Source organism: Branchiostoma floridae, chromosome 19 (genome assembly GCF_000003815.2).
Source record: "Branchiostoma floridae strain S238N-H82 chromosome 19, Bfl_VNyyK, whole genome shotgun sequence".
In the NCBI taxonomy this organism is placed as follows: Eukaryota; Metazoa; Chordata; class Leptocardii; order Amphioxiformes; family Branchiostomatidae; genus Branchiostoma; species Branchiostoma floridae.
In genome coordinates this window covers 15,494,598-15,512,537 of record NC_049997.1, presented here as the reverse complement: position 1 = coordinate 15,512,537, position 17,940 = coordinate 15,494,598, and the positions used below count along the sequence as shown (strand labels likewise).

Below are 17,940 nucleotides of genomic sequence, written 5' to 3'. Positions count from 1 at the left end.
CGCACTGATGTCATCCATAAAATTTACTTGCTGTGGCCTAATATGCAATTGGAATCTTCATCACAGGCAACTTTCATACGGAATGTCTGAAAGAGTACAGACCAACATCCAGATATTTGAGTCCACCTTCACCCAAGAGCTGAAGCGTGGACGCTATGCAGCACAGGGGCACGCCATGGAAGGACTACAATTCATGTTAATTCCAGTTTGCAGGTAACTTGAAGGGATATATTGTTAGAAATAAAGTCACTTTACTACCGGATACGACTTTATTGTGTCATGAGGACACCTTGAAATATGTGCATATTCTGATGAACCACTCTAGAACGCGTTCTGTGGTTTGCTCAAATCAAATTGGTATCAATAGGTCTTGAGTGAAGTTAACATTTGTAGATTAGTGCCACAAGTAGGCTTGAGTCAGTAGTTGGTAAAAAGTTGGTAGGTTTGCATTAATTTTACTATTATCGAAATCATGGTTTATCAAAAAAAGTATTGCTGTTCTTATATCTTAGAACCATTTGAGACTGGATCGGAGTTGGTCCTAGGACAGATCCCGATTGCAATCTGTACTTAGTCTAGTAGAATAGCAGATTGTCCTAGGACAGATCCCGATCGCAGTCTGTTTCCTATATCTTAGCAGAATTTGAGTTTGGATCGGAGTTGGTCCTAGGACAGATCCCGATCGCAATCCATACTAGTAGAATCGCTGATTGACCTGGGAGAGATCGTGATCACAGTCTGCCCTAGGACCAACTCCGATCTCGATCTCTCCTAGGACAATAGCGATTCTACTGGATTGTAATCTCTACACATGTATAAATGTCATTTTGATCCCCGTGAAAAGTCCAAGTCAAAAAAGACCTGGTACATACATGTAAAAACAAATTACACATGTAAGTCTGCTGTTACCATTTCAGTTATCAGATAAAGATCTCTTTTCCCTATTATCCTACAGCCAAAACCACTGGAAGGTTCTGTGTGTACATGTAGCTGTATCAAACAACCCTAAAAGGTAAGAAAAACATGAAATGTATATCTTATTCTTACAAATATTTCTTGATGCTTTCACACACTTTAATATGTAAATGCTGAAAATATTTGATTATGATCGCACAAGTCTTAGGGACAATAAAAATTCGAATGTCATAGATTCCGACATAAAAACTCTGATAATTTGGGGGGGGGGGGGGGGAAGACCACTAATCTAAATGCTGACCATTGACCAATTTGTATATCCCACACTTAACAATTTAAGGTGTATGTCCCATGCTTAACAAATTGCCAAGGTATATGTCCCACACTTAACAAGGTATCTGAATCTTGATATCATAATTAGAACTGTTAGATGAATAGTGATTTGACCCATTAGATGTATAAATACAATTAGGCCATGTTGATTTGATTATATGGATGACATCCTCTGGGAACTCCAAAACTGATGCGAGCGAGCGAATAAAAAAAAAAAGGTTGGCCAAAAAAAAGTTGCCTTCAGTATGAAATCAAAGTGGCCAGGAAGGTTGAACATAGGACTAAACACAAATAGTATGGTATACCAACGGTTAGGTGTAGGCACCAGTACATCATACGGGTGCAAAACATTTTCTTCTTCTTGGACTGAACCGAAAAAACAGACCTGAAAAAAATCAGAGGAGCAGGTTTTGCCAATTACAAAATGGACACACTATGTCGGCAGGCATTGGGGTCTTACCAGGGGCTAAGAAAACATAAAAATAGAGTTTAGACTATTATAGTCAATTGTACCAAGTTTCTACAGTCAAAGGTACAGAGACAGTTAAGTCTTTATTACATGGAGATGGGATTTTAAAATGCCAGTGGGAGTCCAATAATCCACCAAACAGATTCCTTTGTAGCAAAATTGAGCAATTACCATTGTTTTGAGTATTGCCAGTTCTCAAGTTTCAACAGACAATCAGGTCCAGGTTCAGGTCCGGACCTGGAAATGATCCTCTGGACCTAAATGCCCCCCCCCCCCGCCAACCTACAATAGATTTCTGTCTTTCTGTCCTTTCACATCGTATTCTTTGCCTTTAGATTTATTTTGGCATTCTATGGCATTAGTTATCTGTTTTCTGATACTTTTTTTCAATCTACTCTACAGAATATTTGTGCTCATTTTACAGCCTCTTTTATTCTCTTTGACCAATTTATTGTGTGGTCGAAAACTTTTTTTTTTGAAACAGCCAAAAATTGGTGCGAGCGCGGATGTCATCCATATAATCAAATCAACATGGCCTTATATAAAATTAAATAGAATATAATATTAAAGTTGCTATTTATTTCATACTATAGGAGTCAGCTGTTAGTGCTGGACAGTCTTGGACATGGAAAAGCAAATGGAGATGATGTAACTGCTATCAAGAGGTGAAATATTTGTTTCAGGTTTCAATCTGCAACTTAAGTAGCATCAATGCTTGATGATTTTTAGCACATGTAAGTGTAAGGTGTAGTAGTTTAAGAAGGTACAATTGCTTGAGATTTGGCATCATATCCTACAGAGCTATCATACTTATTGCTGTACTTTTTGTAACGTTTACACAGTCAAACCTGTATTAGCAGTCACCTTTGCATATCAATCACCTGGCCATTGCAGTCACTTTCTGTCGGTCCTTTGAATTTTTCCCATTGACATTATTATATTAAAGCATTGAGAAATAATCTATAGCGGCCACCTGTCCAACGCGCTCCTGGTCAATTGATCAGCATTTTCTCTATAGTGGCCATATTTCTCCTGTCCCTTGAGTGGCCGCTATAGAGAGGTTTGACTGTATCAGTGAAAGGTGCAAGTTGATGAGTAGACAAAAAACGCAAACAAAATTTAATAATATGAATATCATTTGAACTTCTGCATCAGTTCACCATGACCTTTAGAGAAGTGTAATATATAATGTTATATGAGAAAAACTCAAGACAAGTATCTTACTACAGATATCTGTCTGGTGCATCTGGACAGGAATGTGATGAGCTACAGATCACAAGTGTGAAGGTGAGTTGAATTAGTACAAGATATGATTACAAGTTATGATTCATTTTGCTTCATTAAAATTGGAATAATGAATCAGTACTTAACAATGGTGACATGGAGATATATATCTGTGACTTTAAAATGACAGTTTTGGAAGGACCTGCAAAATTGTAGTCAGTGTACTAACTATGCTATCCGGGGCTTTATGCCCCTTCCTGGATGAAGGCCAGTCGGATGTTGGGCAGGCTGCTATGATATAGTATAAGCGAAATTTAATCAGGCTAGCAGATTGAATTGAAGCAGAAGTTGGACCAAAAAAGTCACCTTTATTATGTTTATAGGCCAAGAGGGTTTTACAAAAGACTAATTCAACTTATAAGTTATAGACCACTACATGTACCAAACATAACCCTGAGGCTGATTAAAGTATTACCTAAAGCTTGGTATTATCTGACAGGATCTACATTTGTAAGTCTAACAAGATTCTACATTCCAATTTATAACATGTACAGTCCCATGTAAATCTTGTATGTTTTGGGATTAGCTTTAAACATCTCTACTCTCAATACAATTATTAATATGTGACACAGACATCGATTATTCTGCATTCAAAACATAATTTCAGCTAATAAGGTAGACTCTTCAGGACTCCCTGCTCAATCAGCTTCAGATTACATGTAATATATTTTCTGATACTTCATTCAAGGTACCTCTTCAAAGAAATGGCAGTGACTGTGGTGCACATACCATCTACAATATGGCATGGATTGTTGACGTAAGTTCAATCTTTGTCTTCTCGATACCAAACTTTCACTGTCTAACTTGTTCTCAGAACTAAATGTTCATGGTGAACAAAGTATTTGTTATTGTCACTATGACAAATTATTTGTTATCATTAATGATAAGTTCATGTTACAGTCCTCACCGTGAAAACTGTGAACATAAAAGTACATTGAAAAAATCATGTATTACAGTAAGTGCTAATTTAGTACAAGAAATGAATAAAAATCTAGAGTTCCATGACCCAATACCTTCAACATATGATGCTGATGATAAAACTAATAGCAATTTTCTGTGTTTACAACTTCAGAACTACAAAGAGTTTGCTGTGACCAGGACAATCCCGGACAGGCCACAGAAGGATGTAGGGCCATACATGCGCAAGAAGATCAGGAATGATCTTTACCACTGTATGGATTTAAACATGGCTGAACCATTGGTTACCTCTTCTTGTTAATAGCTTCACTCAAGCTTCTATAGTATATATAATTCTGGATATGTCAAGTATATCGAAAGTGTAGTACGGGTATCACAATGTACAATTAGAATATATAGTGAAGGCTGTATTTACATACCCGTGGTAAGGCTGAAATATGAAAAGCTGTTCAATAAGACATTGTTTTTTATCCAAGTTCCTCATGTACTATACTGCATGGACTGAAGTTATCTGTTGGATGAAGTGTCCATACATCTTCATGGAAGTACTTTTCAGAAGTTCTTAAGGACACGCCAAATTTAATTTGTTTGTTTGTTTGTTCTCAAAAAGGCTGGGGCAAAGGACTAGTTAATACAAAACATCAAGAACGATATGTTTCTGGCTTGAAGCAAACAAACACTAGTACTGTAGTACTACACTACTAGTAGCTGTATCTGTTTGTTTCAAAGTACATGTACCATAAGTACAAGTCTTATGTTGTACTTGCATACTTCAGGAATGAAACCTTTGCTGCATTGATAAAAGAACCCACATTGTAAGGAGCTTACTAGTATATATAGAGGCACTAAGGTCAATTTTCTGTACTGAAAAGTTGTTGAGTGGCTTTATTTCTAATGGTAAAAAACTTACAACATGGAAGGTGTGAAATTTTTTTCTTGATTTTGGAAAATATAGATGCAGTTAATTCTTACTGTGGCCTATTAAAGGTCATGTTAATTCAATTATCTGCATGATATCCTCTGGGAAATGAAACTGATGGGCCCGAATAATAAAAGGGTTGCCAAAAAAGGTTGTCTACATTATGAAATCTACATGTATGTGGTCAGGTAGGTAGAACATGACAGAGTATGGTACACTGAACAACAAATCATTTTTGTGCTTTCCAACATCCTCCTCTGACTTAATTGACATTTGTATTCATTTTCTGATGTTTTGGCAATCTATGGGCCATTCTTCAGCTGCTGAACAGTTACATTTTTTTTTAGATTAAATGTGTGCACAGATGTCATGCATATAATAAGATCATCATTTAACGTATCTTTTAACTATCATTGTATAAAAATTGTAGGTAATTGTGTAATACTGTAAATACAAAAATGTTCTTGGTGGTTTTATGTACACGGTTTTCGCGGTGACCGCTTTATCGCAAACTCAAAACCACCATGTTTTTGTATTGTCCACACCTACCCTGTCCTAGAGCTACATGTGATACTATACATTATACAGTATTATGATGTGTTGGAGATGCCTGCTATGGTGAAGACGCATGAATATATGCAAAGTACAATTTGAACACAGACCCAGTCTTAGAACATTGAATACAAATTCAAAAGGTGCTAGGTATCCAGAGGATCGCTCAGTAATATTTAGCTCAGTGACAGTTGATGATCACACCAGCACTGCCAAAAGGGACTGTTATGACCGCCTGAAGCAGTCTTGCCTATCGCAATAAAGTAGTTGCTGCATGACTGGCTGTCCATAAAAGTCTGTTAATCAGGCACTAGGGTTCCATTACCATATATTATGTGAAATTAGTGCTATTGCAAACTCAAACCGACCACGAACAAAATTCCCATGAAAAGAGTATTTACAGTAAAGTGTGAGTAGAGAGATGATTCTGTATTCCATTTTCTCGCTGACAGAAAGGAATATGATAGGATGAGAATACATACTTTTACCATGTACATTGCCTTTTGCGACTTAATAGTAATTAAAGGTTAAGGTTTAAGTAACGAGAAACAATAGAATTCTGTATATTGTTGGCAAGTTTAACTGCTTTGATCTGATGTAAAGACCCATGCTGGTGTTCTTTTTGTGGTAATGATGACAGGTCCTCCACGTTTTTACCAGAACAGCATTTTTCTGTGACCATTCAGATACAATTTTTTAAAAATTCGACATACACCTGTCAGCTCATATTCGCTGTCTTGTTACTTTTATCATGTTTTAAGGCCAGTATGCCATATGCAAATATCAGGTTTATGGCATAAATTTGATTATGCAATTAGTGAAAGGGAAATAGCTTGTGTTTTGGAGTTCTGATGTAGTTCTTGCACATTGATAAGAAATGTACATGTAAGTGTCAGGCATTAACTAAGTCGTGTTTTGATGCCCTGCTGAGTGATCAGGAACAGTATATTTTACTTTTGAATAAAGACTTTAGCTGGCATACCTCCAGGCTATACCATGATTCAATTTTTTGTTTAACATGCCGTACACCTAGTAATTATATTTAACTGTACACCGGTATTTCGCAGTATAATCTTCAAATAGTTCCCCAGAGCTAAAAGCCAACACAAATATTACCTAGAGTAGAGTAGAGTAGAGTAGACCTGTACGGTGTGTTAAGGTGGGGTCACACATACGTAACGGCTGAGTTCACCTTTATCCGCACAGTAACCTATATACGTTGTATTGAAAAAAAGGGTATCAAGTCTACGAACGTTGGTATCAAACTGAAATATTTGAAAATATTACAATCTGAAACTACCTTCTGTCGTCTTTATGTCCCTAAATACACTGCTTTTCCATACATATTGGACAAATATAGATACACAACATGCCAGATGAGTTAGTATGAAGAAGTATGGTAAGCAACCCAGCTAACTTGCTGACATGTTACCATTTACGTTTGTCCAATTTCTATTATTTTTCCAACGACCTGTGGAGCCTGGTGGAGGTAAATACTCCCATGCGCGCCTCATACAGACTTAAATATATACGCAGGTGTGACACTCTGACCCCACCTTTACCTGGTCCCCAGTAAAAATTACCTGTAACGTTATTGTGCTTTACCTGGTCCCCAGAGCTATTAGCAAGCGATTTCCGGCATGCGGCAAGTTTTGGATACATATATATGGGCCAGTTTTGATTAATATAGTTTCACTAAATCATGTAGAGTATGACCTACCTAGAATATGCAAGAGAAGACCGTCTTATTTTCGCTCCTCAAATGTTGATATCACACGAAATCTACATTTCTAGGCGAAACTGTTGTATCCCGTCGCTGTATTTCCCGACCAATGGGATTGCACCATCGGATAGCAGTGAGATAGCAACGACCAATAGAAACGTGGCGCTTCTAGCCTGGCGCACCGCCTTATAGAGCTGCCTGTAATACCTCAAACAGTGGTCATCATTTTAGCTCCGATTATCCAAGGTAAAGACAAAGACAAGACTCATCTGTGTTTTCAATGGAAAGTTTAATAAATAACCTTCATGTATGTGGTGACATATTATCACATGATGCATTGTACGAAGTATAATTCAACAGTTTCGAAGACCATGTTCTCAGCAAGTTCCCTCGTCAGCCTGTACGGAAGGCGTGAAACTTGTGCAATTTTTTCGATCTTTATCTACTGGGACTTACGAACTTCAACACATACTTCCGCTTTGCAGTTATTTACAACAAGGTTTAGTCCATAACTAGTTGTACTTATCATGCGCAGCTACCCATGCATGTCTCCGCAACAATGATTTTTAAAACGTTACCGGACATTGGACCTTACCGGACTTTGGACCCTCCCCGTTATTACTAAAGTCTTGTTTTTCAGACGTGGTTCCACTCCAGTAACGTAACGACCTGGGTGCATGAGGAGACTGTTTACCTTTTATGTGATACAAACAAACAAACAAACAAACACCAAAAGTCTAACAATTAGCGAACAGGTAGCATTGGTGAACAGGTGCAAACAGGTGTGGGAACTTGTGTGACGTCATGTGTGGCAGGTGAATGGTTGAATGAGTATCAGATGGTGTTCGCAGACAAACGCAAACCATTAGAATTTGATTTTTCCGTCTTTTATCGTAGAGAAATGCATTTTATGCAGAATAAACATGTAGCAAAACATCTACTCACGACATGATATCAGTTCTGGTGAATATCCGTCTGTTTTCTTTATCTAATATTCTCACGAAACACGATATATCTTTGTTGCGTTTGGTGGCAGTGGGAAGCAAAATGGCGATGTTCGGTCGAGAAAAAAATGGTGATGGAGAAGAAGGGGAGGTCAGTGGTTCCTCCCCTGACCTGGACTGGTCACACGTGCTGCTGGGGGTGGGCATCACCACCGCCTCTCATCCCATGACTTACGTTAAAGTCCTCATACAGGTGAGAGGCTTCAGGTGTTAGCTAGAGGTGTAGTACAAGTGGGGTGGGGTGACACTTGGATCGCCCCCCTCCCCACTCGTGTAACCCGCCTTACGTGATTTTGGGTCACACGATGGATAAGCTGATGTCCTTGGTTTTAGCAGGCAGACAAGTTGTAAAAAAATACAATGGAATATCATTGGGGCATAATACATTTCTGCTGTATCTATAAATTATGCTACGGTATATGCACACGTTTTGGAGCATCAAATTTTGATGAACCCAAATTCTTGAGTTAAACAAGTACTAATACTGATATGTCAGGCATTTTATTGTCTTTCTAGATGTCTAGGAAATGTTGTATTCTATTATATTTTGATATCTCTACATACGTAAAACTACGAAAATATTTCAGGGACACCAGTGCACCCACAGAAAAAAATTGGGTGCACAGCTCTAATTTTGGGTGTATGTCTAAATGTAAGGTTTATGGTCATAAATGACATGTCTCTTATCTGTCTGTCCCTGAAGGTTGGTCATGAGCCCTTCCCTCCCCGTGCCACCACCAACCTGTTTGGTCGGCCCATCCTGATACTACCAGGGCTGCTGCAGTACAGTAAGTTCTCTTTCTTCAAGACCCGCTATAATTATTTTTAGAAATGAAAAGTAGTCTAATTGTATATATAATTTTTGTACAAGCTCAGAAAAAAATAGTCATGCCTTACGTTACATGCAAGTGTCCTAAATACTAGTACTAGTAGTAGCCCATCATTGCAGTATTTGTTGCTAGTACTGTCTTTAAGAATTTTATGCCCATTTAAGAATTTCATCCCCAATAGATAGCTTTAAAAGTTTAAGCTTCCAATTACCAGTACATTTGCAAAGGAGGGCTCACTGGTAAGATTCCTTTTCCCAGCATAGTGAACCTTCAAGCCCATGTTAGTGTGTAGTCCAGTGGTTTAATAGCAGCCCTGCCTCTGGAACTAGAAGCTGTGAGTTTGATTCTGGCTGTGTCGCTCAAACAACATGCACATTGCCAGAAAGGGTTGTGGTCCTTAGGATGGGACGTTAAGCCATGGTCCACTGTTCATAATATGCTTGTTAAAAAGAGCTAATAGTAGGGGAATTTCCCAGGGACAATCAACCTGTAAATACTGTACATAGCGTCTTTCTTCTCTGTCATAACCAGTGGAAGACTAGCTCTCAGTGAGCTAAAACTCTATCAAGATGACTTTCCATTTCTTTTTTGGTGTTGTTGAAAAACAAGAATCAACACCTTCAATCAATGTCAGTAACGTTTTCCATCCCACAGTGGGTCACATCCGTAAGATAGACGGGTTTCTGGGGCTGTACCGAGGTTTACTGCCCAGGATCTGTACTGGGATTATCGGCACCAGCGTCAACTCTCGAATCATGGAGGTACGTACCTGTAGGATACAAACTGCGTATTCCATATCACCTGAAGTACCAGCCTGACCTTGGGTAGATAGGATCGCCTGAGGCCAAAAGAGTGATTCAACCTGTCAGAAGGCTGGGACAGAGGATGATGTGGAATACAATGCATTTTATTTAAGTATGTCATATGCACCCCAGAAAATGCTAGACTACTGTTTAAAGCGAAAAGTTTAGAACATTTGGTATCCTTGAACAAAATTTGAAAGAACAACAATTCCAATGTCCGAGTCTGGTACATATACGGATGATCAAAAACAGTCACAGCACTCTAATTGAATTTCAATTATTCCATTGAATGTTATGTGAAGTCCATGTGATAACAGTAGACCCTCATGTAAAAACCCAAGTTATCACCCGGTTAGGAAGACCTGTATTGAACATTGTCATAGGCCTCATGGCCCAGGTATAACAGATTTCAAGAAGATTTTCTATTGTCTTATTTTATCTATTTGTACCTGACATGTCTGTTGTCTTGTTTTCAGCACATGCGAAGTTCCCACCCCGTCAATCCAATCAAGGATTCGGACGATTTAAGGACTGTTGCCGAGAAGTTTGTGAAAACGGTAACCTCCCAAATGTCCTTCCCTCACAAAAATATCAATAGTCTGCGGTAGGGGTGGATACCAGTATTTGTACAAAACCATTTTTTCTTGTTGGACCGGTCTAAAAAACTGGCAGCGGTTCAAGTGTTTTAAGGCTTTCCAGGTCCAAGAAAGTAACAAGAGAAAAGTACTGTAGAACTACTAGAAGAGAGTTGATAGTCATTTGCAAGTCTCCTCAGTCTTACTGCAAGTTAACAGGCAGTTCGTGAAGATGTTAGTGCCTACCTGAAGAATCCAATTAAAAGGGAGCCTAACTCTGTTACTGTAAAGAAAACAATCCTTGTTTAACAGATATACATGTATTAATTTTTATATCTTGCAAAGGCTAACTCAGCTGCTCCCCCTATAGACCTCTCAGGAAACTGCAGCTAGATGCCTGGCAGTGGTGGTCAGCCAACCCTTCCATGGTGAGCATTTTAAGAGGAGTTTTAAACAAAGTGTGCTAAATACATTGTACTTTGAATCTCAAAACATAAAGATGGAGTAAATGTCTCCAATTAAATGCTAAGACATTTGGCATCTTTGCTACCAGATTCAATTACCGAGACATGTAAAGGCTCAAAATACCACCTGCATACAGGTTAGTGCAGGTAAAATCTGAGCTGTGCAGGTATTATTGGTGTCTAGCTACACCTGAACTGCACAGTTCCATGTACTGGGTTTATGTATACACTTGTGCTATGATGTAGATGTATGTGGATTTTTACTAGCTGCATTGACTGGTACCACCTGCAAATTTGAAGTATTTTAGGAATAATGGCAATGGTTTCTGGACAATTCTTATATGATCCATTGTAACTTCCTAATTCTGAGTGATGAAGGTAAGATTTATCTGGTTCAGGTAATTTTTAATGTTACCTGTACCAGTGCAGGTATGCATAAAAAAAGTATTTTTAGCCCTGCATGTGTTTTAGAGTTACAGTGTTTGCGCATTTTGATGTTAATTACTTTTCTAAGGTATAAATCCTCTTTTCCATTCCAGTTGTTACTATAAGGTGCATGGTGCAGTTCATCGGGAGAGAAACTGCTTACAGGTTAGCTTAGACCAATGGCTTGTTTTATTCTTAGTCTTTTCTTAAGCTTAACATTTTGGCAAAGTTTAAAAACAGTTATATGTGCATTGTACTAGCTAAAGTTAATTCTCATCATCATTAATTCTGGGTAGTTTTAATGTATTGTTAGTGTTTTGAACATGTTTTGTCAGGCTCTTACGTAGGATTTTAATATAGGAGGTCCTAATTTTGTGCTTGTCAAAAGATCTGTTCCCCAGTGTAAGGCGGTCTAGTGCGTCCAATTTCTTGTCATTTTAAGAAAAGCGTCCAAATGACACCTGTGCGCATGCCTGGCTAAAAGCCTGTGTTGTGTCAGACTGTGATGACAATTACATTTGTTTTTCTAATTTACAGTGGTCCAATTACTGCAGTGAGTGAAATCTGGAACAATGAAGGCATTTCAGGGTTCTTTAGGTTGGTACATCTGTATGAACAATATCACCTTTATGTTTTTAAGACTCTTAAGACTTAACATTATGGTCTTATGGACAGAGGCATCGTGTAGATGGAAGCTATAGTCAAATTGTAAGACTCACATATGTCCTCAAAGTATAAAAAGGATCTGCTATAGAGGTACCTCCAAAATATTTCATGAGAGTAAATACATCTTGTATATATCAGAAACTGAGAAGGGTAAATACATGTACAATGTTGTCAGATGTTCTGTGGTGCTCCAACTTTCAAAAAGCTACACTAAATAGATATATGTGTACACGAGGTGAGATGAAAAACGTTTAGGTATCAGAACACGATTTAGGTATATGTCAAAATGTTTGATGAATATTTCCTGCAATATTCTTTGAGATTGCGTGTAATTGCATTGGGCTCAGGCGATCAACATAATGATCGTGGGCACTAAAGAAGCACTGAAGAAAAAATGAAAGAAAGAATGAAAAAAAGGTACCCAAAGAGTTGATTAAAATGAAGAGTCCATTCAACAAGCACTTCTGTGTGCCTTTGACGTCTTAACACATTGACAGAAATCTTTTTTTCTCAGTGGGCTAGTCCCAAGGCTGTTGGGAGAAGTCTTCACCCTGTGGCTGTGTAACATCCTGGCACATCTCATCAACACCTACCTGCTTCCTAATGATGAATCTGTAAGTTCTCTCTACATCTCATCAACACCTACCTGCTTCCTAATGATGAATCTGTAAGTTCTCTCTACATCTCATCAACACCTACCTGCTTCCTAATGATGAATCTGTAAGTTCTCTCTACATCTCATCAACACCTACCTGCTTCCTAATGATGAATCTGTAAGTTCTCCCTACATCTCATCAACACCTACCTGCTTCCTAATGATGAATCTGTAAGTTCTCCCTACATCTCATCAACACCTACCTGCTTCCTAATGATGAATCTGTAAGTTCTCTCTACATCTCATCAACACCTACCTGCTTCCTAATGATGAATCTGTAAGTTCTCCCTACATCTCATCAACACCTACCTGCTTCCTAATGATGAATCTGTAAGTTCTCCCTACATCTCATCAACACCTACCTGCTTCCTAATGATGAATCTGTAAGTTCTCCCTACATCTCATTAACACCTACCTGCTTCCTAATGATGAATCTGTAAGTTCTCTCTACATCTCATCAACACCTACCTGCTTCCTAATGATGAATCTGTAAGTTCTCCCTACATCTCATTAACACCTACCTGCTTCCTAATGATGAATCTGTAAGTTCTCCCTACATCTCATCAACACCTACCTGCTTCCTAATGATGAATCTGTAAGTTCTCTCTACATCTCATCAACACCTACCTGCTTCCTAATGATGAATCTGTAAGTTCTCTCTACATCTCATCAACACCTACCTGCTTCCTATTAGGAAGCAGGTATCCTAATGATGAATCTGTAAGTTCTCCCTACATCTCATCAACACCTACCTGCTTCCTAATGATGAATCTGTAAGTTCTCTCTACATCTCATCAACACCTACCTGCTTCCTAATGATGAATCTGTAAGTTCTCCCTACATCTCATTAACACCTACCTGCTTCCTAATGATGAATCTGTAAGTTCTCCCTACATCTCATTAACACCTACCTGCTTCCTAATGATGAATCTGTAAGTTCTCCCTAGTACTGTATACATGACATGTATATTCTACTGTTCTGGGCACAGAAACAATGAAGAGAATATATCTGACACAAAAAAGTATATGAACCCAAAGCAGAAAAAACTGCTGTGCTTGAGTAATTTCAGATACCAAAGACCTAGTCATGACAACAGACTACTAGTAGTTACTTTGTGTCTAAAGAAGCTTAATCATTGCAAAACTCACCAGGAGTTGAGCAAATTTGGCATCCTTGAACAAAAATTGTAGCTACAGCAATTCCATTGTTGGAATCCAGTGTTCGAATATTTGACAGCTGTGCACTGGGCGCAAGTAGTGTGTTCAATTTATTCAATGTAATCTTGTGTGATACAAGTAGAACCCACTACATGTGATACTACTAACATCCGTATCAAGTGTTGTCACTGCCCAGGTATGGCATGATACAATGTATATCAATTTGTGTTTTTTAGCATGTTTTACCCTTTGATGAATTCTGACATACCGTATCTTCTTCTCTCCCCCTTAGATGACTAATGTAAGTGAGTTTAAGAGTTACTCGCAGGCCATCACAGGGTTCCTGGCTAACATGGTGACGTACCCCTTCACACTGGTGGCCAACTGTATGGCTGTTACAGGCTCAGGGTAGGGTACCAACTTCTACTATCAACTCTTATTACCTCTGTGTGTGGAGGTTTTGTTTTTGGTGTGTCTGTTAGAGTGTTTTCTTGCTTGGGCGGACATAGTTATTTGAATACAGTCAAACCTGTCTCTAGCGACCACTCAAGGGACTGAAGAAATGTGGCCACTATAGACAGTTGGCCACTAAAGAGCAAATGCTGATCAATTGATCAAGCATTAAGTTAAACATGGTTTCAGTACTCATTGATCTATCTCACAATGTAACATTGTCTCAATTGTCTCAAAATTCAGCTGAAGGAAAATTGCCATGTGCAATGTTGGTAAATCGATCGTCGACAAAGACTAGACCTAACTTTTGTTGCCTCCCAAATTACCCTGTTTGGAACTCCAAATCCTCGGAAACTACGATTTTAAACCCAGCGCAGGGTGACATACGGCCGCTGTATGGTCACAATATGCAGTGTTTCTACATCTACGGGACCGGAAATCGTGTGGCCGTGGCCGCGTTGGACAGGTGGTTGCTATAGACTATTTCTTAATGCTTAGGACAATGGGAAAAGCCAAGGGGCCAAAAAAAGTGACTGCAATGGCCAGGTGGCCGCTATTCAAAGGTGGCCGCTAATACAGGTTTGACTGTACATTAGAGTGACAGGAAAATGGTATCACTGACTGACAGGAAGTGAAGATTTGCATGGGAGGTCAGAAGGTCATTTTCCTTATGTTTATTGTATGGTAGGTAGTTGTTATTGTATGGTAGGTATTTGTGATTGTCCGTAGTTGTACTGTTATTGTATTTTCACAGTGCAGTTCAGCTAATTATGTGTATCGTGTTGGTTGAAATTCTGTAATGTTTGAAAGTTTGAATAATATCTAGACAGAATCATCAAAGTGACTGTTTGTTTTCCAGACTTGCTGCGGGACAACACCCCCACATGCCACTGTACACAGACTGGAACGACTGCTGGAAACACCTGGACAGAATGGTAAATACAATAATTTTATGTCATACCTGGGCTTACATTCGATATGGCTGTTCCGGACTGGGTGATTATTTTCCTATCACACAGACTTCCACCAATTAAAAATAACACAATCATTCACGCCCGCCGTTGCAAGTGAACAGAGTTCTTTTGTTCAAGTTTTTCTGGAATTGATGTTCTTAAAGAATAAAGTTGTTGGCGCAGATTGGAATCAAATTTTATTGTGTCAAATTTTATCCTTCTTATCAGTAGTTTGGCAATTAAATCAGTATTTTCTGACCTGAGTATGACAAAAATAAAATACAACATGATGTATTCTGTATCACTCGCCTTCGCCTGTCAGGTGATGATACCCACAGAGGGGCTTGTACCTTGGCTGATACAAAATTAGGGCTGTGTCCAGCTTAAAAATTTTTTCCATCCCACTCATTGTTTGGGGGTGGATATTGTTGATTTTCCTTGTTAAATGTGTCATTTTAAGATTGCATGGTGCAATGATGAATAAAGATCCTATGTAACATTTTGAATGGTTGTATCTTTCAGGGTCAGTTGAAGCGTGGGTCCAGTCTGTTTTGGAGGCAGCTCCCCAAGAGACATTACGTTCTCAACAAAGGGGGGTTCTAAATGCAGACATCTCAGATTTCTTAGAGCTCCTTAGAATATTCCCTCTTTCTCAGTAAAACTCAAGACAGGGGAAAGTTGTAGCTGGTTAGACTTAGCATCTAAATGAAAAGAGCTTGTTTGGATCAATGGACCCAAAATGACTGCAAAAGTCCTACTTTGTGGCATATATGATCAAGAGATGGGGGAGGGGGTATAGATTGGTAGTAGAATTAAAGTAATGGGCTTTGTCTTCCAAATCCATGCCCTAAACACAGTGGATAAACAACCCACCGCCCCTAGCTAGGCCTACAGCTTTAAAAAGGCTATGGGATCTTTCATTTACCTGTCCTTTACCATAACTGAAATACTGGTAATTGTTTTCAAAAATGGTATTCTCTACAAGAAAGAACTGTTATAATAGCTTCAGTGACTCTATTTTCAGCTTCATGAAGCAATGCTTATCTACCATAACATTAGTGTCCGGTGGAACATCAACACAAATAGTAGTTGTTCAAGGAACTGGATGCCATGAAAGGTTATGGATGCTACTTACCAATTCCAAACTCATGTCCAGTTACTTGAGCCAACTGCTGTTTGGCACTGATATTAGAGGTTAGCAAAATTGAAGAAATCCTGTTACGTAAGGCAGCAAAAGCTGTACACATGAATGTACAGATGAAATGTGCATGTGTATGTAGACATTTTTACAGTATCTGTAGAACTGTACTAGCCCTACCATTCCATTCTTCATACCATGTACAATATTTCTCATTCTCTCATATTCAGTCATATTGATGTGGACAATGTTTGTAGACTAGAATAATCTATAAATATTAATGAAGTTCAGAACTGGATTTGATACCTTTATTAGTGGTAAGTGTAGGTGATAGTATACAATTACGGTACATGTTTATATGTCGAGAAAGATTGCGATTAAGCAAATTGTGTATGGCAAAGAAGCTATTTGTCTGCAACAGAGTGGGGCTTTTGTGTACGATCCCACTTTGCACTACTATTATGTAACTAATAATACTATGATGGGAATATAAGCTATTGTATTGTGTTCAATGATATGTTTCTCTGCAGTAACAATAAAAACATAGCAAGAAGATTTACTGAAATATGAATAAATGAATGAATGTTTATTTAACGTGTCTTAAAATTAAATAAACAGTGAATGAGTGAGTGTCTTGTAAGTTACCCAGCCCACATGGGCTTAAGACACTGAAACAAGAAAACATTACAGAAAGTCAAATCAAATATAGCATAAGTTGTAAGCAAAAATAAATCAAGATCCATCCAAAAATGAGGATGTGAAAATTCTATTTCATAGGGGGTTGGTCTACAGAAATAGTAATGTGGCTAGTACTACGTACACAGAATCAACTCAAAATGAAATAAATAGGTAAATACATGTCGATGAAGATTATACATCCAGGTAATAAGATACTTAGTACACCAAAAAGCAGTTACTCAAGTAACTAGATATGATTTTGAAAATATCAGATGTTTCAGAAAGCATCCACTATCTTTCATCAGTGTCACAGTTTCTTGAGTAACGTTTTCTTTTCTACACAAATCGGTAAAAATAACGAGAGAGAATAACCAAAATTAACTGTTTCTGAAATTTGCACCGAAACTGTACAAGTCTGAACAGTACAGGCATTGGTTTCCACGACAGCGGGGAGAGATCAGTGGTAGAGAGACTAGACAGCACAAAAACCTTGATCAGTTGCCAGCCCGCACTATACGATACTCTAAAAGCCCACTTCCTTACCTTGTACGGCTCCTGAATACCACACTGTAAGCGTAACGGCAAACTAGAATATTTTAACTGTTTACACATATATATACATATGTTTACACACACACACATATATATATATATATATATATATATATATATATATATATATATATATATATATATGTATATGCATATTCGTACGTATATGTCACAGGGGAGATTGGAATCCAGGGGGATTCGGAATCCTCCTAGGAGAGATTGGAATTCTAATTTCCCATAGGGGAACCCCGATCCAATCTCAAATCATGCTAAGATTGTAGGAAACAGCAATACTTTTTTGATAAACAATTGATTTTATTTAGCATTAATGCAAACCTTCTAACTCAAGCCTACTTGTGCCATTTCTACAATGTTAACTTCCCCGAAAACTACCACACTAGAGTCACTTCTGCAACTTCACTCAATGCGGGTCTACTCAATTATCTGCTCTATCACACTGCATACCGGATTG

General features: G+C 38.3%; 2 protein-coding genes and 1 long non-coding RNA gene across 4 annotated transcripts in view; 2 read left to right on the top strand and 1 right to left on the bottom strand.

The window, feature by feature from the left end:
- LOC118406592 overlaps positions 1-6,369 on the top strand; it is a 25,918-nt gene extending 19,549 nt beyond the window's left edge. For both annotated transcript variants that reach the window (XM_035806741.1, XM_035806740.1), the window contains 6 exons: positions 67-213; positions 956-1,012; positions 2,311-2,382; positions 2,947-3,004; positions 3,690-3,758; positions 4,074-6,369. In XM_035806741.1, the coding sequence (XP_035662634.1) occupies positions 67-213; positions 956-1,012; positions 2,311-2,382; positions 2,947-3,004; positions 3,690-3,758; positions 4,074-4,220 (550 nt within the window). In that variant the 3' untranslated portion in view covers positions 4,221-6,369. The remainder of the gene's footprint in view (positions 1-66; positions 214-955; positions 1,013-2,310; positions 2,383-2,946; positions 3,005-3,689; positions 3,759-4,073) is intronic.
- LOC118406594 overlaps positions 1-7,322 on the bottom strand; it is a 20,905-nt gene extending 13,583 nt beyond the window's left edge. The window contains exon 1 of the long non-coding RNA XR_004830052.1: positions 7,111-7,322. This is a non-coding gene — a long non-coding RNA (uncharacterized LOC118406594). The remainder of the gene's footprint in view (positions 1-7,110) is intronic.
- An 827-nt stretch (positions 7,323-8,149) lies between these two features.
- LOC118406593 (mitochondrial carrier homolog 2-like) lies at positions 8,150-16,827 on the top strand. The gene is made up of 11 exons (XM_035806742.1): positions 8,150-8,310; positions 8,821-8,905; positions 9,602-9,708; positions 10,227-10,307; positions 10,696-10,753; positions 11,329-11,380; positions 11,753-11,812; positions 12,396-12,495; positions 13,987-14,102; positions 15,007-15,082; positions 15,623-16,827. The coding sequence occupies exons 1-11, from the start codon at positions 8,161-8,163 to the stop codon at positions 15,701-15,703; spliced, it is 966 nt and encodes a 321-aa protein (XP_035662635.1). The 5' UTR covers positions 8,150-8,160; the 3' UTR covers positions 15,704-16,827.
- Positions 16,828-17,940: the final 1,113 nt, after the last annotated feature.

Excerpts from the sequence above, each read along its gene's own strand:
- LOC118406593 (XM_035806742.1), top strand. The coding sequence starts at position 8,161 with ATGGCGATGTTCGGTCGAGAAAAAAATGGTGATGGAGAAGAAGGGGAG. Across the intron at positions 8,311-8,820 it reads ACGTTAAAGTCCTCATACAG|GTTGGTCATGAGCCCTTCCC; the intron begins GTGAGAGGCTTC and ends CTGTCCCTGAAG. Across the intron at positions 10,754-11,328 it reads GGTCAGCCAACCCTTCCATG|TTGTTACTATAAGGTGCATG; the intron begins GTGAGCATTTTA and ends TTTCCATTCCAG.